The following is a 25338-nucleotide window of genomic DNA, read 5'->3' on the forward strand; positions in this document are numbered from 1 at the left end:
CTTAGAAGAAGTATTCAAGCTATTAGAGTGGGAAGACTTAGGAGTGAGGATGAACGCCGAATATCTCGGCAGCCTTCCGTTTGCAGATGGCATTTTCTTTTTTAGCCAGTCTGGGGATGAACTGCAACAAATACATGACGGCCCTAACTGAGAATGTCTAAGAGTGGTGTTGAAGATGACTATGCAGATGACAGAGGTAGTGCTCAACAGTTCCGCAATGGAATAAGAATTCAGGGTCGCCAAGCAGCCTCTAGAGTGCATACCGCAGGCATTACCAAAACCTAGCTGGCAGCTTACTACTGTCACCTAAAAATGTAGAATCATTGCTTTCTACCGGTTCTAACATATCAGGCAGAAACTTGCAGCTTAACAAAGAAGCTAGAGAGCAAGGTAAAGACCGCACAACGAGCAAAGGAACGAAAAATGTTATGGGCAATGTGAAGAGACGCAAAGATGAGAGATCAAACGGGGATAGTGGATACTCTGTTGACATTTAGAGAGAAAAATGGAGCTGGGGAGGTCATATAATGCATAGATTAGATAACCGGTGAACCGTTAGAGTTACCAAATGTTGGCCAAGGGAAGGGAAGCGCAGTCAAAGACGACAGAAACTAGGCGAGCTGATGAAGTTAGGAAATTTGCAGGCGCAAGTTGGAATAAGCTAGCGCAAGGCAGGTGTAATTGCAGATCACAGGAAGGGGCCTTCGTCCTCCAGTGCACATAAAAAAAATAGAATGATGATGATGACGACGACGACATTAGTACCGTTAATGTGTTATTTCATTTCGCTCTATCGCATTCCATCCACATTCTACTATCGCATTCACATTCTACTGATTGGAAAAAGAACAAGCTCGTACACAATCGCTTAATAATCCAAGATGAGGTCACAATATTTGAGCCGTGGTGGTGACAGTGGATGCGTTATCTGCAAAATTATTAAGTATTCCAAGAATCGCTAGTACCATTTTTTCAGACGGCTGCAGTTTCAGACAGTATTTAAACTTTTTGGTATATATGGCTAGGCAGAAGTCTGTACCGAATTAAAAGAAAGTCGCGGCTGGATGACTGTGGCACATACGATTTGACCACTTGACAACACTTTTGGAATCAGGCAAATATTGACTGAGTTGCATGGAAGCTATGTCCGATGAAGGCTGTTGTCACTGAAGGCACCCCCACTTGGTCATTATTTCTGCATAACACGGCTGACAATGTTGCATCGGGAAACAGGTATGCATATGAGCCAAACCATCCACTCTAGAAAGGAGCGACGTAGCAATATAAAAAAAAAGTTCGGCAAGGACACTTACGACTACTTACGTGTGGGAATGCGAAAGCATTGTAATCGCTTTGGGGAAATGTTTTCGCTTGGGCATTCATCCGTAGGTCGTCGTGCACATTGCAAACCTGCATGGCATTCATTTTTATGTTGCTTTGCTTCGTATTCTGCGGCGAGCTTCCGTGGGCGACCACGTTTCACAGATGCCGCTTGCGTATATGTTTCGGAGAGCATCCCAGTAGACACAGCACGGATAAAATGAGAAAAGCAAATCACGCACGGCAGGCAGCGACGCGACATGTGCACCGACGCACACACTAGGCATAACTCATTTTATAGACCTATAGAAGACCTTTTATAGAATGCATCGTAGTAGACACAACACCGATGAAATCCAAAGACCAATCGACACGGGGGCGGGGAGGGGGCAGTGAGGGAAGCGGTGACGCGACATGTGCAATGACGCAGGCACTATAGGCACATATAAAGTCAGCCATAACCGTGGAGCTACCGTTGCATCGGGGGAGCGTGCTCCTTTCCTACACAGACCTAAATGTCCCGAATTTTCTTTTCAATTCCAATAATTGTCTTTGTTTACTGAAACCTGTCTGATAAATTTGACGTGAATCCCGGCACTATTTACGTGTTTTTACTCTGTGCGTCGTGCGTAGTTTCTTGTACCAGCTTTCGGTCACGCCTCCGACGACAGCGCCGGATTTTGGGATTATGGTACGTAAAAAGTTTTCGCATTAAAAGAGAGTAAACTTCCACGAAGGGAATAAGAGAAAGAAAATCCTACAGTAATGTGCGAGGAAAACGACACTCAACAAATACAAAAAAGAACAACCACCATTCATTACAAATTGTAATCCCTGCATAAAATATGCGTTTGCGTAACCAGCTTTAGAAACATGTAAAATCACTCGTGAAGATAAAAGCTAAAGCTGATTGATCACCAATTGCATATGATGCTGTCTACGCAGCCATCCATGATAACGAAAGTACCGGGACCGACCAAAGGAATATCATGGGCGATGGTGGCGCGGGAGCTCCACCGCCCATTTACGTCATTGTGCCTGTCGGTCCTTCCAGCGCAGGTATGTACTCTGGGTGAACACACAACACCAAAATAGGACACACCACTCACGCGGCGTGTAAGATGAGCGCCTTAGTCATGAGGTGCCATGAGGTGACTAAGGCGCCATGAGGTGCCTTAGTCATGCACACCCGTGTATGTGGAAAGCTTACAACAGACTGTGGCTAAGCCGCTAGATTCGCAAAGTACTGTGCGATGCCATTCTTCCTTAAGTATAAGTTCACGTGAGGCCGGTAAGTAATTTCAGCATTAGCATCACGGGAAACGCAAATCGCGTAGTATTCTTACGTGAACCGCCGTTAACTGCCTGTTCACCCATTCATATTGTTTCTTCGTAAGGGTAGAAAAACCTCTACAAGTATTCTAATTGTGAGGAAAATTAATCTATAAAGGATAAGGTCACTTTAGAGTCTTCCGCAAGAATATGAGTCACGAAGTAAGATAGACAGGAACGCTGGCACTCTTGAAATGCATTTCGCCCGGCTAAGTCTGAGCCAAAAGGCGCAGGGTATTTCGTCGCGCTTGCTGTCTTTGATCACCTTCTCTCTTCGTGGTTTGAAAGGTACTCTCCCCTCTTCTTTCCCTAGCTGTTGGGGTCCCTTGGAGTAGTCAATACGAGAAATACCATGTCGAGAACATTTATGCTATCTTCACTTAACGAAGCCACAGTGGGGGCTTTTGCCATTCGCGCTCTTCAAAGGCGCGGTATTTGATTTCGACGGCAATCGGTTCTTGTTCTATTTACGTACCTTTTGTTGACTTGTGAATTTACTGTGAACAACGCTGTATATACAATTACTATTGCTCTTTCTTTTATCCTTGCTATGCTAGGATTTGTTTTTTATTTATTGTTTAGCGGACTTTCAACTAGCTTTCGGCTACAGGTCTGACAAGGGCTTGTTACTTGTGTATAATAATATGGGAATAAACGCCTCATTTCCATTCATTTCCTTTCAAATGTGCGATCAGCGTATTCCAAGACTGAAAGAGGTTTTGGTTTCTAATTTACGTGCCAGGTACCGGAATACAACAAACTCCAGTTTTAGATGTTTAGCTCAGGTTACTGAATGTGCATATGTGCTGGGTTTATTCTTGGCGATCAGCAAATTTGCTTTTGAATTCTGTTTGCAGCCACTCTAAGATCGTACAGAATGACATTACTAGATCATGCCTGCCATAAGCCCTTTGATGATCGTACATCCACTCTCTCTATCAATTGAAATTATCCAAAACAAGTTGGACGGTTGATTGATAGTTGCGGGATACACCTACTGTCAAGTTTGCAGTCGTGTTCACATATTGCTCTCAATTGTGCACAGTGTGTCTGTTTCGAAGAAAACGCGATGGACGTAAGAAAAATGACAGCCATTATGGGCAATCAGCGCTGAAATTTTCTGTGCCAACAGCAGCACCGTAACACACATCTTATCGAGTGCAGGAAGCATATTTAAGAAGCAGATGCTGAGAGTTTATGCGTCAGCAAGTTCACAACTCGTGTTGAAGCATATTTGCCCAGGTTTCGACGCCACTATACCCGCGGATAACCTTTCTTGGCTCTAAATCGAAAGCTACGGGGGAGGATCTTCTGCACATGAACGTATTCGTACGCAACGTAGTCCAGGTGCTCTCGGCAGCGGCTTCGGTTTCCGCAGCCTCGCACAACCTCGTTATTTTAGTTAAGGCAGATACAACTAACTCGGCGTGAATCAATCTTTATTCGCATCCGATACGGACCAAGTTTTGAACAGCGAGCATCGCAGCCTGCATCGGAGCTCCGAAGCAGCCGTATGCCGTCGGTGGAGCCGCGCAGCTGTTAGCACGCTCACCCGACCCGGCCTACCAGTCCTTATTCGATTACATCAATTCCATCTGGCTCGGAGACGCGCCACCCCCAACGATTGGAAAACTGCTCTGGTCACTTTCATTCCCAAAGCTGGCAAGGCCATAAAAAAGGACAACCTTCGCCCCATCTCTCTCGCCTCGTGTGAGGGCAAACTAGTGGAGGCGATGGTGCGTGACAGGTTGTACAAGTTCATGGAAAATCAGCACATCTTCGCAGACTCCATGATCGGATTTCGCCCGCACAGGTCCACAAAGGATGTTCTGCTAGAACTCAATCGAAACATCCTGGACCCGGTCGAATGCCCCCACAACGGTAAGGTCGTACTCGCCTTAGACTTGAAGGGGGCCTTCGACATCGTTACTCACGAGGTAATACTCACTCATCCTTCACAAACCGGCTGCGGACACAACGCGTTCACATACATTCGGCAATTTTTTACAGATCGCGAATCCTACATTAAGATCCAGGACACTGAACACGACCTCTTCCAACTTGGAACCAGAGGAACACCACAAGGTGCAGTGCTGTCTCCTCTCCTATTCAATCTGGCTATGATGCATCTGCCGTCCCAGTCGGGTGCTGTCTCTGGTGTGCAGCATGCGCAGTATGACGACATCACCCTGTGGGGCACGCAGGGCTCCCTCGGAGACGTTGAGGGCAACTTGCAACAAGCGACGACCATAGTGGACCGTTATGCTCGCTACTGTGGCCTGAAATGGTCCCCTCAAAAGTCTGAATTTGCACACATACGCGCCTCACCAAAGTGTACCACCAAAATTGAGCTCTCTCTGGAGACAGGCCCAATTCCTTAACACACGGAAGTCCGGGTTCTGGGGCTTTTCATTCATTAACATAGACGGTCGGACACTACCCTGGCCAAGCTCCGTAATGTGGGGGACCAGGTGGGCCGCATGGACCACCGGGTTTTCAACAAGCGTGAGGGTTTGCGGTGCAAAGACGCCTTGCGGCTGGCACATGCATTCGTGACCAGTCGAATCTCATATTCGACTCCTTACCTCCACCTTCGGAAACAAGACAGGGATGCACTCGAAGTAATCCTCCACAAAATTATTAACAGAACCCTCGATCTCCCCGTGAGCACCTCCAACCAGCGTATCTTGGGTCTGGGCATGGTGAACATGTTCCAGGAGCTCCGAGAGGCTCACTTTCCCAACCAATACACACGCCTCTCTGAGACACTCTCGGGTCGCCACCTCCTTGCCCGACTACACGTCCAACACACCACCCTTATGGAAGAGCGAGTACGACTCCCTTTCGAGTGGAGATGCACCCTTCACGTACGCCCCCTTCCTAACATGAGATGTGAGGACCATAATGGTCGGCGCTTGGCACGGGCGGAAGCCCCGGGCCGCCATTATCGGTCGAAACCCGGCACTTTCTCCGTGGACACCTCCGGCCCCCACCATGGGGGATGGTACCCGGCTGCAGTCGTTCACCAGTCCAGAACAGTTAACGGGCTTACATTTCGTGCCCGCGACATAACTCATGCGGAGGAGGTCACCATTTCACTGGCTGCTACCCACTCTGATTCCACAACAACCATCTCCGACTCGCGAGGGGCCTTTCGGAACGTCGAGCAAGGCTGGGCTCCATGCTACTTCAAAGTTTCACCGACACCGGAGACCCCGCTCATCGGAACATAGTATGGGCTCCTGCTCATATGGGTCTCGAAGGAAATGAGGCAGCCGATGCCGCCGCCCGCACGCTCTCTCTTTGGGCTTCCTTTCCCAACCCCCTACATCAGGATCTCGAATTCAATCCCGCGTATTCTTTTAAAGACATTGTCCTGCATTTTCCATATGGCCATAGCCTTTACCCTCGCCCCAGTAACGGACTATCTAAGACGTAGGAGCGGCTGCGACTACGCCCAAAGGGCCTTGGTCGAGCGCGCCCGGGCAGCGGCCGACGCCACTGGGGTCCCGTACTAGGGATTCCACCTGGTATTTTACTGGCCGGGCCCTTAAGGACCGGTTCATGTGTACCTCCATGTGCTCCTCTTCTGAGAGCAATAAATATTTTTCACCGCCACCACCGCCACTCGTTTGGGCATGCCGATGGTTCCAGAGGGGCTCACTTGGTTACCGCACAGATGCTGAAAAAAAACTTTTGCTGTGCTTCAACAGTCTTTTGTTGCAAATTTGGTCAACAGCCTATCACAGGACTTGGTTGGCGGGACAGCTAGCGACGAACACTCACGGGAAGACACGTGCATGATTTTGCGCTTGATGAATGTGCAAAACGTACGACGGTTTCGGGTGTGCGAAAACTCGAAAGAGCAAACTAAAACCACAATAAAATGCCAATAGCTGACTGGTGAATGTCACGTATCGTTCCATATTAGGTACTCTAAAGAAACAAAAAAAGTACTGTTTTCCATTTCCCACTTAAGAAGACGTAAGCAAAACTGCGGGTCTACTTTCAGTAGCGGTGAAAGAGGCGGACTTAGTTTCCGTAGCCTTCACTTCATAGCCAAGAAAAGTTGTCCGCGAGTACAGGCATCAGGCATGTTGCGACGCAGGAGCACTCATAGCGACGCTCATTGCCAAGTAGAGAGCTTTTCTTGGTGCATCTGGCTAAACAAAACGCATGCGGGCACCCGCGTGTTACCCTGGAACTATTGCGTAGTTTCCGTGCCTTTTGCACCGGTCGGTGTCGGCTTATTTGAGCTGCATACTGAAACTTCCGTAACGCCTCCTGCCTTGTGCTCGTTTCCCTTTCCACAAGTGGAGCACCAAAATATGTGGCTGCGCCACATGAAGTTATCGTAGCGTTATGTGCAGCCAACAAGCTGGCTAATAATTTGTCGATCTGTACGAGAAAAATGGAAGGAAGCTAACAAGGAAAGAAATAGCTTTGATGCCAGGAATAAGCGGTGCCCTTCCATTGGTCGTATTGCTCGTGCTGCTGTTGACGATTTACCGAAGTCATGGGGTGTAATCGGTGACCTTTACAGTCCCTCACGGATGCTCAGTCCCTCACCTGATGCTCCATTAACGTTGCTCTGCACATATGGATAAACGCCCCTACATCATGAGCGTAGTAGAAGATAAAGTCGTGCACATAGAGGAGAATGACAAGGCGCTGGCATTTTCGGAGTTCTGCGCTTCCCTTTGGCCAGCTATTAGCCACCGGCCTCTGAAGAACATACATTGGCATTATGGTACATTTGACAAGATTCTGTATATATGGCTACATCCCTGAAGCAGTGAAAATTGACGACGGAGTACTGGAGGCTTCAAAACATACTGAAATGTTCCGCACGCTGTCGAATGATTCCACATATTTTTCATGTGCTTGTATAATTCTTAGGAGGGTCTATAATGCAGGGTAACAGACAAAAACAAGCATTTGTCGACAGCTAAACGGAGGTCGGAGCGCATATCTCAATATATTGTAAAGAAGCAGGAAAAGATAAAACTGCTACTTTGCATATTTCATAAGTATTTATTTTTTCTGTGTTTCTTCCTCAGTTGTTAGGTTTGACCCCTAGCTAAAATTGAAGAATGGGTGAATTGGCTAGGGACAGGCTTGCTAATGCAGCGTACACTGTGTGTGTGCGTCCGATCGTATGATCCGTTACATGAATCGATGCGCTTTCCACTAGCAAACTCTGCCCCTTATATCGCAGGTAAAAATTCAAGCACGATGTCAGCGGCACTTACGAAGGAGGCTACAACGTCAAGTCTCACTGCGAGCCCCGAAGAAACAGAAACCTCTGCGACAATGACAAGTCCGCCAACCGTTAGCCTCACCAGCTCGCCGGCAACCACGCCTACCCCTCGTGAGTCCAGGTTCCGTATAAGGTTTAAAGCAGTGCCGCAAAAATCGTTAGGGTATTTTGCTTTTCGAAGCAATTTTGATAGCAAGGATGTTATGTTGCGTACACTTGTCAGGTAAACGCGCAAGCGGCTGCGTTTCGTCATGAAACGGGCTGGCTCAGTGACAAGCACCATGACTCAGTGAGCTTGCACGCCAACAATTTAAATTGAAGCTTTCTTCGTGAATCTTTGACAACTCCGCCAACTGTGGTTTCGGCCGCTGCTGCTGTATTTAAAAAAAATTATGGGCTTTCACGTACCAAAACCACGATATAATTATGAGGCACGTCGTAGTGGGGTTCTTAGGATTAATCTTGCGAAATAGTTCATACGCTGGACATCATTCACAATGAAGTGGCGTATATGTATACTCAGCTCTAGCCTTCCTGATGTGCTTTTGTCCGGCTCTATTCTCTACAGACTAACAAAGTACCTAAGCATCCTCGGTGCAAGGATAATGTACGCCTATATGGGTTCAAGCGCATATTTCCCTTATATATAGGAAAGCTTTCTATGCGTTATTTCTCGGAGTTATAATCCACGGTCGCGTGGGTCACGTGGGTTGCGTGGTGGGGGTCTCGGTGTCATGTCATCTTGTCGGGAACGTCGTAATGGCTACGCTGCAAAACGCTACCACTAACATGTAATTTTGTTAACCTTTATTATTCTGCTTCAGAAAGGATTTGCTTCGCATAGACTTCAGGGCGTGTGTTTGATCTGCGTAATTTTGCACGTAACCACGAAACACATTCAACGTAACTGTATTTATTCTCATGGAACCAATATTTACTTATTAATCTCTTTTTGTCAAAAATATTTCCATGGCTGACGACGCGCAGCTCGTACAGAAACCTTCAGTGCTAAAGTTCTCAGAATTAGCCTTGGCTTGTTTTCAATCGAAAGAAACAGGGCGGAAGTACAGAATGTGCGCGTTCTCGGGTGCCCAACGTGCCTCTGTCGACGTGCTAAAGGTCCCACATACAGTGCTTATACCCGCTGCCAAGCTAAGCGCTAGTTTCATCGACACCTTGACCAGCCGCAAGGGTGAAATTGTTTCTTTCCCACCATCGTGTATGTGCTATTGACGGCCCAGCCGTTATTTAGAAGATCAAAACTAATTGTAGCTTTATTTTTTTAAATTGTCGCCTGCCCCAGCCTCCACGTGTGCATGTAGGGCTTTTTTTTTCAAACCAGAGGCAGTATTCTTACATTGCTCAGAAAATTATGATCATATACCCATAAGAGGTGCTAAAGCAACTGTGGGAAAATGCAGCGCAGTCATCGCGGCTATATTCTATACTGAATAGCGAGAAGTAGATAGCGGCAAGAGTGAGAGAGAAACGAAGACGAAAAGATAAGGAGGTTATCCAAGGACGTGCCCGGCTAGCTACCCTGCACTTGGGGAGAGGCAAAAGGGTAGAACAGAATAGAAGGGAAAAGAAAAATAATAGTCAGTCATTCACTGTCAGTCGCACATGAATCTCCACTGTCACAATCGTTCATACAATCCAGTGTCCTCTCAGAAGCGCAGAAGGGCGTTTGTGGCCATTTGCATGCAAGAATGCATAAGCCATGGCCCAATGATCTTTTCTTCTGAGAGCACTCTCTTATCTAGTAGGTTGAATGTCGCTTGGAAAGTACGTCGTTGAGTGGCAAAGGATGGGCAGCGACAGAGGAGGTGCTCTTGAGTCCCGCCGCACCCGCACAAATTGCACGCCGTACTGCTGGCCATTCCTATCAGGAATGAACAGGAATTTGTAAATGCGACGCCCAACCACATGCGACACAGTGAAGTTGTTTTGCGACGGAAGATTCCACGTGGCAGGCGAAGTCGCAAGTTAGGGTGGAGAGAGTGCAAGGGTTAGTTCGTGAAACTTGTTGAAGTCCACCGTAGAAGCGTGATGTGGCGAGCAAGCAATTGGAGTGGTCGCGCACCATCAGTTTTTGAAAGTGGTATAGGAACCCGGTGATGTTCTTGGTGAGTCGAACACGCAACTTCATCTGCGCTGTCGTTGCCGACACTTCTGTAATGGCTTGGCAACCATTGAAATGCAATGTCGTGGCCTTTCTCGAGCGCGTCATGATGAGCGTGCCTTATTTCGTGCACTAGCTGCTCGTGTAACCCATGACCTAGGGCAAACTGGACAGTTTGTTGGGCTGCTTTGAAATCGCAGAAAATGACCCAACAATTTGGTGGCTGCTGGAGCACGTACTTGAGTGCACCTAGAAGAGCCGCAAGTTCTGCTGTTGTCGACGCAGTATTGCGCGAATATTGAAACTCCGATGGAACAACGTTGTTCCATCGGAGTTTCAGTATTGAAGTTTCAGTTATTGTGTAGTTATCAATAAAACCTTTAGTGAACTACCCTTGTGCTGGCTCAATTATTGTTGTAATTTTGTGGAGTTTCCATTGAATGAAAAATTGTACAACAGGTCAACAATGGAAATTCAACAACCATTTTTGTAAGGGACGACTGCTCCGGTATCGAGCTGTTGGAATTGTTGGAGAATTTTAGCCTCCTGGCTACCGCTCCATTCAGAATGCATCAAGACTAATTTGCCCAAAAGTCGACCCTAATATTTAGCGGCAGCGATTAATAGTTGATCGATTTTTTGTGTGATTTGGGATCGCTCCTATGAGACTGCACTCTGCGGCTTCTATCACTTTATTTGCTGCTCAGCTATGCGCATGCTTATTGCAGGATGTGGTAATAGACAAGGTCGGTATTTCACATTCAAACATGGCATTGGTGCTATTTGGCAACACCTAGCCCTTGCTCCAATTAACTCCGATATTCTTTATCCCACGTTCAAAACTCATGTGTGAGCTAAATTTAAAAACGTAGGCAAGTCTCAACTTCGAACACGTGTTCTTCTAGATGTGAAGACGTATAAACATTAATGTTCATCGTGAAGGAATCTTTTACCGGAAACAGCAGTGGACTCTCCCATGGTGCTCGTTCCTGCGGAATGTTCTCATGATTTCGTTTTCATGATTGAAAAAAGAAAGGTATCTAGAACGCACCGACTCAGCCCATGAACCTAAGCACAACATTCCAGTTCTCTCATAGAATATACTTGCATATTCATCGCATCGACAAACGCAGGTGATTTTGTGTCAAGCACATCTCATGCAATACACTGCATAGTTCGGTGCGCTTATAATGGTATAGCGCGGACGCTGCGCTAGCGACGTTAGTGAACGCGCGCTGTCGTGTACTCGTTCTTGGGTCTATTGGAATCACCAAAGGCTTTGTGTTTTAAACGGCTTGTGGCTGTGTTTAAAATGGTTTGTCGCGAGGTGGACTCGACATACTGACAAGAATATCTAGTATGCTGCTATAGGGTTATGTACAGCACAAGTGTTTTCGAGATTCCCTGTTTCCTGAAATAAATGCTCCCGAAAGTGTGGCGTGCATAAAAGCGGTATAGGGCACCTTACGGAGTACTCAGCAGCGGGGCGTGTCTGCCATGTAAATGAATGAGTTTCAAGACAAGCATGAGTATGTTGTGGCATTCAAGCTGCGTGCTCTCTCATTTCGCGTGCAAGCTTCTTCGCGTTTTCCTAACGCCTCTCGAAGTCCTTTCAGTGTGACTGAAGTTTGCTCACATGTTTCAGGGATTAGCTGGGCAATCTTCTTAACAGCGTGTGTAATTCAAGGTGCCGGTAGCTCAAATTACCGTTAGTAGTATGTTGTCTAAGAAATATGGATCACTGGTGTTGGGCAATTTTTCCGTGCCTTAACCATTTAATACAATTTCACGGAAATCTTAAGATGGAAAAAAAGATGGCGACTCATTGGGGTCGCGCCCATAGGCTATCACTGGATTTCCCTGTTATAGTCTTAGTATTAAGCTCTACGCTTAGTCGCACCAGTTTGTATGCTTGGTTGCAGATCTATAGTCTTGCGCCTCAGTTTTAAACTCACTGTCGGTGAAAAGTGCAGTATTTTATATTTAGTTTCGTGTTGATGAGCCAACGTGATCCAAGTAGCCTTGCCTTGCTAACTGGTAGCTTCCATGATGCCATCAATGACTATTACCATATGTAACTGAGTGCAACTTGCACTTTTTCAGGAAATATTTACTATTAAATTTCATGCTTGTGCGAAACAATTACAAAGCAATAACTACACTAGCTTAAAGCTATCGTCACTGCATTTGAGCATGCGACAATCCAATGTATTCAGGTGTCAGCTGCAACTTTAGCACTGGCGACGTCCTTTCTGCTCGATATGTAAGTTGGTAAGGCTGTAATAGTCTGTAAAGTGTTTACGAAAGCGCTATTCTAAGGTATTATAGGGGTCACGGGTGGCACCGAAGTTGAGGTGCTATGGTTTGCTGATAAGTGTTCAGGTGCCTTTTGATATCGACATAAATGAGGACCGGTCTACTGCTGCCCAGATGAAACAATTCTGCCAGCGAAAACAAATCGTCATTGCTTCCTCTCTACCAATGAAAATCTTGTAAGTGAGCAATCAAGAAAATCGCATTTTTTTTTCTTTTTTCCTGCGACTATCAGAGGGGTATTAGTGTGGAGGAAGCTTCAGAACGGATTCTTTTGAGAAGAAGCTTACAGCAACGAGAAAGACACTGCTGCATACATTTATCCATTTACTAGAGCTCGAACGTACTACAGGTTACATCTGGAATTGTCCTTCGGTGTGGTATTCTCATTACCACAGGTATATATTAACTGTTATGAGGAAGTCAGAAAGACAAGTAAGTTTATTGGTTGAAAGGTTAGCAGCCTGTATGCCTCATATGCAGCGAATGCACTGCTATGCGTCGCACATTGACTGCTTCCTAACATCTCGCCGCAGAGAGACCACTGCCGCCGGGCTCCCTACTGTGCACGCTAAGGGAGGGATTCACAAGGAGCACCATGCAGTTTCCGCCGGATGGCCTGTGCACCATTATAACGTTCTTCAATTTGATCAAGGCTCCCGTGAACACACTGAACCCGACATATAATGACGACTTCACTTACTTCTTGGAGACAGCACGCAGCCACCAGGATACTGAGTACGGCATCGGCATCGACTACGAGTGAGAATTGCACTTTATTTCCGTAATTTCGCTGCACGGAGGGTATTACACGAAAAAGTGGAGTTACATCAGTAATTCATCAAATAATGAGAATTAGGGCGCATTTCATTTGCACGTTAACTTTCATGCTTTTGTACCAAGCGGTACAACCGCGAATTGGGATTTTCACCTTGTGGCATCGTTGTACATTCTTGGCAAAAGTGATAGCATAGTAGTGCGCGGAGCATCAAAGTGCCACGAGGAATCAAGTAAACAAGCGTCAAGAAAGAAGCAAGCAATAAAAAAGACGAAATGTAAAAAAAAAGAATATTGGTGGAGCCGCAGCATTCATATGTGGATGGATTACGAGCAAAGCTGTTTAAGCTGCATACATGGGCTGCATGCATTAAGAAATCGTACCTTCTGTTTTTTTTTTCATATGGCACACGCTACGCCAACACAAGCGCCGCAGTGGTCACCACACCACCTCCCACGCCTCTGCCGCAACCTTTGCTGCAGCCGCCGCGGCACCACCGACGTGCGTGACGTCATAACCACAAAAGCGCAGGCCATGACACAAGCGCGGCCGCCACACTCTTTGCACGCCTCTCCCGAACGGTCGGCTGCGCTCGCATTCCTGTTCACGATACGGACGCAAGCCGCACAGGATAGCCCTTCTCGGAACGTGTGCTGGGGATGCATACTGGGTCTATAGTCGGATACAACTTTAGAAAAAAGGGGGCGTTTACTCCTCCGAGGCGGGTGCACCAATGGGCGCGCATTCTGGACCGACGTCATGCGCCGGACGGCCGGTGACTTCGCCGCTTCGGTCATCTGGGCGGGGCCTCCCCTTTTTTCTAAAGTTGTATCCGACTATACACGTAAACAGCTTTTTCAAGAAAGAGAAGGTGGGGTTCACCGAAAGGCTTTTCGGGATCTGAGCCCGAACCTACGCATGACGTGCGTGGCGTTCCTACGAAGTGAGCTACTGCGGGAACATTGATACAGTGAAAATAATACAAGGTCGCTGCGCAAATGGACCATATTTTAGGCTTAAGGTTTTTCCAGAAGTGCAGCCTCAATTTCACATTTTTGGTACATTCGCGGATAATGGAATGTGGAAGCACTAGCCCTTCATTAAATCTGTTTTCCTGAACGCTTTTCAGCTGCCTCAGTGCATTAGCGGCCATGATGCTCTGCCGCGGCGCCCAAGGCGTTGGGCTCGATTCCCGTCGGCAGCTGCTGCATTCCTGCATCGCCGCATTGCGGAAACTGCCATGTCAGGCATCTAGTGCAAGCTATAAATAAAAGGCGCGCACGCTCTAAGCTAATCCTGAGCCTCCCAATACAGTATAGTAGTCCTATTTGTTGCTTTTCTTGTATTTTTGATAAAACAGGGTTCCACACATTTAGGGCATGCAGGTTTGGCATGATTGCACATTAATGGTAGGAGCGCGAAGGCAAACGCAGTAGCTCTGGTGAAATCGCAGCGCGAGTGGTTTGGTAAAGAGCTCCGGAAAGATAACTTTATCCGAAAGCTGAAATACCCTCTCTCGTTGCATATAATGCTTAAATTCGGGAAACGTTGAAAGCTGTATACTGATATGAATGACCTTATACCGCTTTGCCTCCTTAGGTTTTGCAGAGACCACTCCCGCGTCGAATCATTTGTCCAAGAACCCAGGGCCAAGGCGCTTTTCGACAGTTTATGGGAACAGCGAGTTTATCACTATGGTCAAGTGCACCAGCTCATCCGAGGCCAGGACCTTCAGCCTGAAGTCACTGGGAATTTAGCGCAAGGACTGCAGGTCTGTTTCATCAATTATTTTTTACACTGTTATGCCGCTGTGCGCTTGAAAAATAAAGTCAGTGTTGCAATTTTCGAACAATCTCTAAAGTTTTGGTATAGTTCGAACGACCTTGCAAGCTATAGAAAAACGATGGGCACGCAAATTTTTGGTATGGTATCTCTTAAATAGAATCTCCTTGCGCAAGCTGCAACTATAAATACTGCCTAGACTTTTACACGTCCTTGTATTATCTACAGGTGCCGAGCGTGCTCCAGAAAAATTTGGCACTGGTATCACTGTATTGTACGTCATTTCTTTAGGCTTCAAAAGCGCAGCTACTTTGTTGGAATTGCCGTAAATAACATGACCTTCAACCGCAAATAACCTTTTTACTTATTATGCAGCTGTTGCCAACCGGTGACATAAAAGTCTACCAAATGACTATTTCTGCTATAAACTCAACGTGATGGGAATGTTAGGAACACATGCGCAAGTGCGGTACAATTGCGGTAACCGTGTTTGTTAAGTTGAACACCTTTGACTATAAGCGCTAGTCTGCGCTGAAATTTGTTTCCCTGTCAGACATATGGGTGGCGCTGTTGGGGAAAAGCAGTTCCAGTTGTGATATTGATTTTCAAAGAGCCGGAACGGCAACATCGCTGAAACTCAGAGCGCTGAATAACACCCAGAAATACGTCAAAATACAGTCCACCTGCACTCTTGATGGACAAGTGCGTCTTTTGCTTTTTATTGCTATAGGAAATACAAGGACACTCGTAGGGTAATAAGGTGATCAAGTGAGAGATCTTCATTTCTGCCTGTGCTTTAGTAAGGGAATCATTACTAAAACCATACTCCCCGTAGCTGCCAACTACAGGTACTTTGCTATTGCTGTCAGTACTTCTTGAGTGATAAACTGCGATATATTTTCTAATGAATAATCAAGTGGCCGCGCAAGTGGCAAATTTTCTAGCAAGCGCCTTATAAAAATGAAACCATATACCAAGTAGGTAATTTGACTTTTTTGTTTGCATGTGTTCAAGCGTGCTCATCATGTTCAATGCATTCTAAGGGTCGACAAAAACAATTTTTCAATTTCCCCTGCTTGGTGAAGTGGAATATGCCAAATTCATGTCATTCTGATAGATACGCACCTGAAAATGACACAAACGTTGTTGGAAAATGTTGCTTAGAGAATGCAGTCGTAAAATATTTTATTATAGATATCGATGTCAGCCAATTCTTCATGAAATGCTTCTGCGCAGGGCATACTTGTGCTCTTACATAATTGCGGAGAAAGTTATCTCTAAGGCTGAAGTAAGCTTGACTTCGCTGGTTCATTTCGCGCATATTTTTATGCTTACTGCATTTACTGCGTCGTAAGTAATTTTCACAGTTTTTTATGGAAACCTCGAGAGGGGCCAATGTATCATGAATTGTTCACGGGATGAGACTTGGTGAGAAAGTATATTGTGCGGCTCTTGTTGCACAAAATATACCAAGACTACCAAATGCATGAAAGCCAAGAACGAGCTATGCATACAAGCCAAGTATTAGGCGCATTTTCGCTTTGGCTGCCGCCATTACTGAAGCTCTGCTGTGGTACACACATTTTTGTTAGTCCTTTGGCAAAATGTTTGTTTTCCTTAATTCGCTAGTTAAAAAGTTGGCAGTATGGTGTTGGTAGATGCGGAGACCATGCCTGAGCAAATATGGTTTTTTTGTTTGCCAGTGACCTCACTATGTTATCGACGTCAATCTTGGGTCATTAATTATTTTAATGTCATCGTCAACACGCTTCGCAAGGTAGGGTTAGTTAGGGAAAGGGGTTTATGAGATGCTGGTGAAGGGTAGCTGATGGCACGAATATTTCACTATTCCCAAGCAAAAATGCCTGTATTTTGGTTCTATCGTGTGTTTTGGGCACGCAAAATGCCTATTGCGAAATACCAGCACTGTTTGATGCGCTCGCTCAGCTTGTCTCACTAGAAAACGAACAAATACGCATATATTTAGAGGAAGGAAGGGCCGTTCTACACCTTAGTGCCCCATTGATCATCATCATCGCAGCGCATACAATCGCGAGGAAATTAGTCGTGCCCGGATTTAAGTACAGAAAAAGTGGAAGAAGTGGCGAAATAACTGCTACGAGATCGTATCCACGCCGCGGTCTATTCTGTAGCGCCATCGTCATTAGAACGGCAACATTTTGCAAGCATTCCGTTCGTGACGGCATCGCTCTTTTATTGCGATAGCAACTACATCGGCGCACTAGGCGAAATTCCGTCGTCGTCGTCTCCTTGAGGTTCCGTAAAAAGGCCAAGTGCGTCATGCGACCGCGTGCCGCACGCTGCAGGTGCACGAGAAAGCGTGCGATGGTGACCTGAGAAGTATGGTGGATTGACATGCGGCGTCTTCCTACTGTGTGCGCAGCCGCGGCTGCGGTAGAAAAGGAGACGTCTGCTCGCCTGCCCCCCTTCTCTGGCTCTCCGCGATCACCTCCCTGCTATCCGTCGGGGCGGCGAAGTGGCTTTAGCGCTGCGCTGCTGAGCGCGAGGGCACGGATGTAATCCCGGCCGCGGCGGCCGCATTTCGAAGGGAACGCGATGCACAAGCTCCCTTGCACCGTGCATTGGGTCGCGTTATAGGAGCCCAGGTGCTACAAATTAATCCACAGTCCCCCACTACGGCGTGCCTCATAAGTTTATCGTGGTTTTAGCACGCGAAACCGTAGAATTTAATTTTTTTGAACTCCCTGCTCCCTGCCTTGCGCGTGCGCTCGAGAGAGAGAGAGACTGAGCGAGAATGGCCAACACCCTCTAGAGGGTGTTGGAATGGCCCCTCTTTCTTTTCACAATGACAAGTGTGGAGGGGGAGAGAAGGGGGCATCTTAACCAGCACCATCTCGACATGACAAAGTCGGAGCGCTCGGCGAGTCACATCACGGAGAAGATGCCGGCATCGTGCTCGGGCATGCGGGTTGAATCAAGGGATCGCGCCCTTACGGGCAACGTTAACCACAGCGCAGTTCTTTCTTTAGGCATAGTTGAGCAGATGGCCCGCAGAGAACAGAGGGTGTTCCAAGATTATTTTATTTATGCAAAACTATTTACGCGCTGCATCCTTAAAAAGCCCGTTCATAAATAAATGAAATGGTCCAACCTTCGGATTGAGAACAAATTTTGGGTAAATGATGACAGGGAGCATGGTTTGTATTGAAAAGTCAAAGTGCTGCCCTCTTCTCTAGAGTAGCCTCTTTGCCTTGATTTATCGTCGGCCTCAAAAAGTTTGCCGTTCATGTCACCACAAACGTTCTTCAACAAAATGTTAGAACTGCACCATAGCATATATCTCATGATAACTTCACTGGTGTAAACTTCTTCCCCTTACAAAAATTTTTATAGAAAGTCCATAGACAGTCCATAGACATTTGTCTATGAAGTCTATAGACTGTCTATAGACATTTCTTTAGACTGGTCTATAGACAGTCTATAGATTTATGGCCGCACACTTTTTATAGACTGGTCTATAAAAAGTCTGAGTTTATAGACTGTCTATAGACATTTCTTTAGACTAGTCTATAGAGAGTCTATAGACTTATGGCCGCACACTTTTTATAGACTAGTCTATAAAAAGTCTGAGTCTATAGACTGTCTCTACACTGTCTATAGACTGTCTGTAGACTTATGGCCATACACTTTTTATAGACTAGTCTATAAAAAGTCTGAGTCTATAGATTGTCTATAGACTTTCGATAGACTTATGGCCATACACTTTTTATAGACTAGTCTATAAGAAGTCTAAGCGTATAGACTGTCTATGGACCATCTATAGACTTATGGCCATACACGTTTTATGGACTAGTCTATAAAAAGTCTGAGTCTAGAGTGTCTATGGATTAATTAAAATTCATGTTTGTAGACAGTTGTCTGCATAATGTCTATGGCCAAGTGTATAGGCTTACAGTTCTACTTTTGTAGACTGAAGTCTATGGAATGTCTACAGACAAATGTATATATACTATAGACATTCTATAGACTTCAGTCTACAAAAACAGAACTTTATAATCCAATACACTTTTTTCTATGACATTCTGCATACACTTGCCAACAAACATGCACTTTCATTAATTTATAGACACTCTATAGACACAGGCATTTTATAGACAAGTCTACAAAGAGTGTATAAGGCCATAACTCCATAGCGGCTATCTACAAGTTAGTTTACATTTTTCATTACATGCGGTAGCAAAGCGTTTTGAATGTATTTCATTTCATTTTATAGATATGAAATGCATGGAAATGCATGGAATGCAGATATTATGCATGTGCACCTGTTCCTTTTCATCTGCACTTATGCATTACCGTTAGTAGATTAATAAAGCTCCTGAACCAGCTGTACTTTCATATATGTTGCATAAACAGAAAGAATTTATATAGTGCTGAATCATGCAGTGCAAAAAATAAAACAAATGCACCGGCAATGCATTAACCGTTTTTATTGCTCGATATAATACATGAATTCCTTAAATTCTTGTCTTATGCTATTATGGAAACAGATTAAATATTTACACTACTCCTTGGCAAGCATGGTCGCCAGGCTGGCCTTGACCTTTGTGTCATTAGTCCCAAAGGTGCTGCAGGTGTATGCTGCAAATAAGTACATGCAGCAATATGAGGCAAAAATAACAGATGTGTATTCTTTGTATGTTCATTAAGCAGCTGAATATATTTACTCAAACCATCTAAGTCAATACTTAATGCGGTTTAACTATGACTAATGGCTGCTTGTCAATACAAATCAGTACCTTTATGCAATGTTCTATTGCATGGTATGGTGAACAATTAAACAGTCACAACTGCTGCTCGTGTCAGCAACAGTATGTTCCCTTTTATGACAAGTTCATATATGATGCATTAATGTACTTATCCCAAATGGTCCCTATATTTATTGCGGAAACGTTACCCAGTTGGGCTGTCAGTACAGTTTTTTTGGCTGGTAGTTAAGTATGCCCGTGCAGAGGGATGTTTTCAGAAGACGTGACTGGAATATTCCCAGTATCATGCCTAAGATTGTAATTTATTTTGCTTAGTACACATTGAAATGTATTTCTCATACTTTTAAATGAATGGGTCATTGGCCATAACTTCAACAGATGGCAGATGGTTGATTGTATTGATATGGTACCTTAATTTCTTGCAGGTAATGAGGCCTTTTGGGCATGCTAACAGGTTTCCAAGTTAGGTATACCACATGAGCACCCGAAATACCACACGAGCACTTTGTGTCATGACACGACAGATATGCACCTCCTAGGAAACAGAACTGATAGTATAGTTCGAATTAATTCTATCACAGTAAATTATTTAAGGTGCTTGGCAAGATGAAAATTTTTTCTAGGCTATCGAGGTTCAGGACGTTTAGTTAACGCAAAAAAAAAACATATTGAGTAACAAATGCCTTGTCAGTCTGCTTGACTTTCTTTTTTTTTTCAATAAATAGAACCAATTTCCTTCAATTTTTATGAAGTGAAACGTTTTAAAAATATATTTAACACAGAGACTTTCTGGAAACTTTGACATGTAACAAGACAGCATACCTATGTGGCCAATTTAAAGTTTCCTGAACTTTTTCCAAGCCTTTCCTGGCTGTTTTCATGAAAATTTTCTGGCAATCTATGACGCCTGCAGCTTAAGTGCAATAAAAAATACTATGGTTTAATAATTGCCAAGTAGTGCCAGTCCATAATATTTAGATAAAACGAATAACACGTCAGTCACTTAACATGTAGTATTAGATGCAACTGACTTGAATCCCTTGTTTAATAAAGCTGACAAGGGCTTCGGCAAGTTCGTAATTGATGGCCACACGAGTACAGCACGGAAGACACAGAGACACCCGTAAAACAAATGCAACAATGTGAGGGAAAACTATACAATGAGTTATTTTTACGGTTCAATAGTAGTTTTCTATATAATTTGCTCTCACCATTTATGCCTCTAGTTAACTTTGTTTACCTATGACTAAAGACTACATGGCAATATTAATCAGTACCATTATGATGTTTCGTTATATTATAGTATGATAAGCAGTTAGACAACCATAATGGTCGCCGGTGTTAGCAACGGTACGTTTCGTTTCAAGACAGGTTCATGTGACACACAGTGTCACAGTGTACTCATAAAAATGAAAGAAATGTGAGAATCCCAAACGATTCCTATAATAATAATTGTTGAAACAAAGATACCCTGCTGGACTGTGCACATTTTTCAGGTGTTAATGCAATGTGCCCGTGCCGATCGAACATGCTCAGCATACTGACCGCAGTTTTGAACAATCACGTGAACATTTGCAATTTATTTCCGCTTAGAACAGTCTGCATTGTCTCTTTTCTCATACTTCGAGATGAATACATTTGCCACACTTTCAGTAGAATGCACATGAATGGGGGCGTACTGATCAGGTCACTTATCAACTAAAACATGTTACTATCTCTTAGGTGTGTTAATAAGGGTAGAACAAATGCAATGTCCACTGAATTATTTGAATAATCTGTGCGTTATCTACTAAGAAAAGACCACGAAATTGATAATCTGGCTCTTTTTTCTTTTGTACAGCGCATATAGTATGCAGTCTGTCCAAGACGACGGCACTACATGCAACAGTAATGAAAACCGGAACACTTATTGCGCACGACAAGGGCTTCATACCGTGCACGACTGGCACAATGCGAATCTGCGCCAGCAGCTGCCTAGAGATTAAGAGCACGTAAACTGCATAACCCCGAAGCATCGAAAGGCGCTTAACGCTTTTCATATAGCTCGAAAGATAACTTCTGCTGCTAAACTGTTTAAAAAAGAGACAAAAAACAAATCTTCCAACTACCGTCAAACGCAATGCCTTCAGTCTGAAACGTGTAAAGGTGCTTCCCGGAGCGACTAATTTATTGTGCTCCAATTTTTTCGGCTAAGTTGCGCAGCTGCGAATGACTGAGCTTATCGCAGGTTTCATGCTCCAAAAGCGTTTGTGGTTGCATATAAATAGATTGGGTGAATCTAGAGATTTTCGCTTGACATTTCTTCAAGTCTCGTGTTTTGCTTGCGGTAACTTCCCAAAATTATTTAGATAAAAAATACTGCTACCTTTAAACAATGCGAAAACGGCAGTGCACACACTGCTGATGCATGCCCCGCAAACACGGCCTTTCATCCGAGTACGTTAGCAGTTATTTAACTATACGTGTCTGTCAGAACATTCTTGATGCTAACACAATTTCGAGATATATACGTAAAGCGTGTCACGAGAATTTCACTACACATGCGGCGCAGCATTCATCGCGGCCGGATCAAGCGCCACGAAATGAGATCTACCACACTGGCTGCCCAACATACACAATCCGCTTAGTGGTAGCTCAATATCAAGTTAAAACATGGTGTAGCTTCCTTCTTTACGCACTCAAACTATTATGCGAAAATCAACAAGCCCGAGCGATCGCTCGCCGTAAAACATTCCGTATAGTAGAAGCGAGAACAAGAGCGCGTTATGAAACCATGTCAACGACAAACCGACACTATACCCGAGTCGCCTGCGCTACATCCAGCCGCTTCGCGCTACGAAATGCGCTCACATAATCATGAGCTATTGACACAAAACATCTTTGCTAAAGCTTACCGTTCAGTGTAGTTGACGTGTGATGCCACAAAGATGACACGCATACACAGACACCAACGTTCAGGCGGACACCGCACACCGGTACAACCGTTTACGTTCCCGGCGCGCTCGTTGAGATGGCGCACCGCCGCGCATGCGCAAGATCTCCGAGCATGCGCAGGAGCTCCGCGCGCGATGGCGCGCGCGCTCGGAGGAGTGTGAGCGCCTTTTCCTCCTTCATTTTTTTTTCGCTCTCTCTCTGCGCGCCATGCGCGCTGGAACGGGTGGCTTATTCATCTTTATCACCATTATTCATCTTTTTTCGTGGACGAAGGAAATGCGCTGGCAGGTTGTATGACAAACGCTGTGGGCTATCGTATGAGACTGGAACGCTAACTTGAATGCGCCGTTTGTAAAAGCCATTACAGGGCCCTTCAAACGTTTCAGACGCATTATTGCCAGCGTCGATTAGCGTACTTGTAGCATATCTTCCAGCGTACCACCAAATGTGATGCCCGCACGTATGTTAGTGCTAATTTCCTGTTCCGGTGATAGGTCAAAGCAATCAGTACAGCATTGAGGTACTCATATGCGTGGCTGCCCAGGCATACCGCCGGCGAAATACTGGGTGGGCTCTGATAATTTGGCACCTATTTTAAGTGAATGAGAAACTTTGATGGGTTTATAGTGCAGGATATCAGTCAACAAAAAACCGCCCGATGTTAGTGACGCAGCCGAGGTATGAAGAAAATGTGAAAAGTGTCCGAGAATCGGACGACACACAACGCGAACACCACATGCGCGACATCGGTTCATCGCACATTCACAAAGTCCGCGTTGTCAGCTACAAACATTACGAGTGTCCTTGCTGTTAGCTCGATGCCTGTTTGGAATTCACTTGTAGCTGAAGCTGGCGTTCATAACTACTATAACAATTGGATCGGCGTTTTGCTTTCTTTATTCTACTGCGGCAAAAGTGATGCGACAACTGTGAAGGCTGTCTTGGGATTGCCGAGACCGACTACGTAGATCATATCATGTGGTCAACAAATGCGGAGGTATACACTATGTGTATACTAATGTCTACAAATAGGCTCTACAGCAATCTCAGCAGTATACAACTTCAGTGGCTTATATCAAACGCAGCTACGTATTATCCACCGGTACCTGCGCTTGGTTACAGCGTACACGGGTTGGGCCCAGATTAACGATGTTTGTCTATTGTTAATCTATAGACATGCAATACCACGACAACTCAGAGGCAGACCAGGTGGTGAATTCACCACCTGGTCTGCCGGCTTTCGCGACTTATTCACCACCTTTGCCACATCATCACCATCTGACCTTCACCAGCTGGTCTCGCGAAGTGTACGTCCGGGAAGCAGCCAGGTTTAGGGCCTTCGGGTGCCTGGAAGACCTTTGTGACTCGGACGTTGCCTGTTCCGCCGCGATCCTCGTTCGGTGCAGCTGCACCGAATGACGACTAGAAGTCTGCACGGTTTGCCCGCCGCGCCGGGGTTGCACGCGGTGCCGGTCGCGCATGAACCAGTGCCATATCATCGCCTTCGCAGAGGGCGGGGAGTATGGGAACTCGGCATTACATATTATCGACTTTCTTATATAGACATTCAATACACCAGGAGAGAAAAAGAAATAGAAACCTTAGCCGACTATTATTATTAACTGTCTAATATAGAGAGTCTATAGACAGAGTATGGACAAAAATAAATAGAGACTGTATCGGCTTTCGTCTATAGGTAGTCCATATAGAGGGGAAGCAGACAAAAAAGAAACAAACACTTTACAGAATTTTTTCTATAGACCGTCTACAGACTGCGCGTAGACAAAAAGAAATAAAAACGTTATTGACTTTCGTCTATAGAAAGTCTATAGACAGAGTATATGGACAAAAATAGACAGAGACATTTACCCACTTTCGTCTATAGGTAGTCCATAGAGGGGAAGTAGACAGAAAAGAAACAAACACCTTATCGACTTTTTCCTATAGACCGTCCATAATCTACGAGTAGACGAAAACAAATAGAAACCTTATCGACTTTCGTCTTTAGAAAGTCTGTAGACAAAGTATGGACAAAAATAGATAGAGACCGTACCCACTTTCGTCTATAGGTAGTCCATAGAGGAGAAGGATACAAAAAAAAACACCTTATCGACTTTTTTCTATAGACTGTCTATAGACTGCGAGTAGACAAAAAGAAATAGAAACCTTATCGACTTTCGTCTATAGAAAGTCTATAGACAAAGTATACCCGCCGTGGTTGCTCAGTGGCTATGGTGTTAGGCTGCTGAGCACGAGGTCGCGGGATCGAATCCCGGCCACGGCGGCCGCATTTCGATGGGGGAGAAATGCGAAAACACCGGTGTACTTAGATTTAGGTGCACGTTAAAGAACCCCAGGTGGTTGAAATTTCCGGAATCCTCCACTACGGCGTGCCTCATAATCAGAAAGTGGTTTTGGCACGTAAAACCCCATAATTTAATTTAATTTTATAAACAAAGTATGGACAAAAATAGATAGAGACCGTAATCCACTTTCGTCTATAGGTAGTCCATAGAGGGGAAGGATACAATAAAGAAACAAACTCCTTATCGACTTTTTTCTATAAACTGTCTATAGACTGCGAGTAGACAAAAGAAATAGAAACCTTATCGACTTTCGTCTATAGAAAGTCTATCGACAAAGTATGGACAAAAATAGATAGAAGCTGTATCGACTTTCGTCTATAGGTAGTCCATAGAGGGGAAGTAAGCAAAAAAGAGCAAACACCTTATCGACTTTTTTCTATAGA

General features: G+C 45.0%; 1 protein-coding gene across 2 annotated transcripts in view; it reads left to right on the forward strand.

The window, feature by feature from the left end:
• The window catches only part of LOC139056974 (uncharacterized), an 82038-nt gene that overhangs the window by 21100 nt on the left and 35600 nt on the right, over nt 1-25338 (forward strand). For both annotated transcript variants that reach the window (XM_070534760.1, XM_070534759.1), the window contains 4 exons: nt 2266-2379; nt 7871-8023; nt 12884-13109; nt 14725-14896. In XM_070534760.1, coding sequence (XP_070390861.1) covers nt 2266-2379; nt 7871-8023; nt 12884-13109; nt 14725-14896 — 665 coding nt within the window. The remainder of the gene's footprint in view (nt 1-2265; nt 2380-7870; nt 8024-12883; nt 13110-14724; nt 14897-25338) is intronic.

This window comes from Dermacentor albipictus, chromosome 3, assembly GCF_038994185.2.
Source record: "Dermacentor albipictus isolate Rhodes 1998 colony chromosome 3, USDA_Dalb.pri_finalv2, whole genome shotgun sequence".
Taxonomy (NCBI): Eukaryota; Metazoa; Arthropoda; class Arachnida; order Ixodida; family Ixodidae; genus Dermacentor; species Dermacentor albipictus.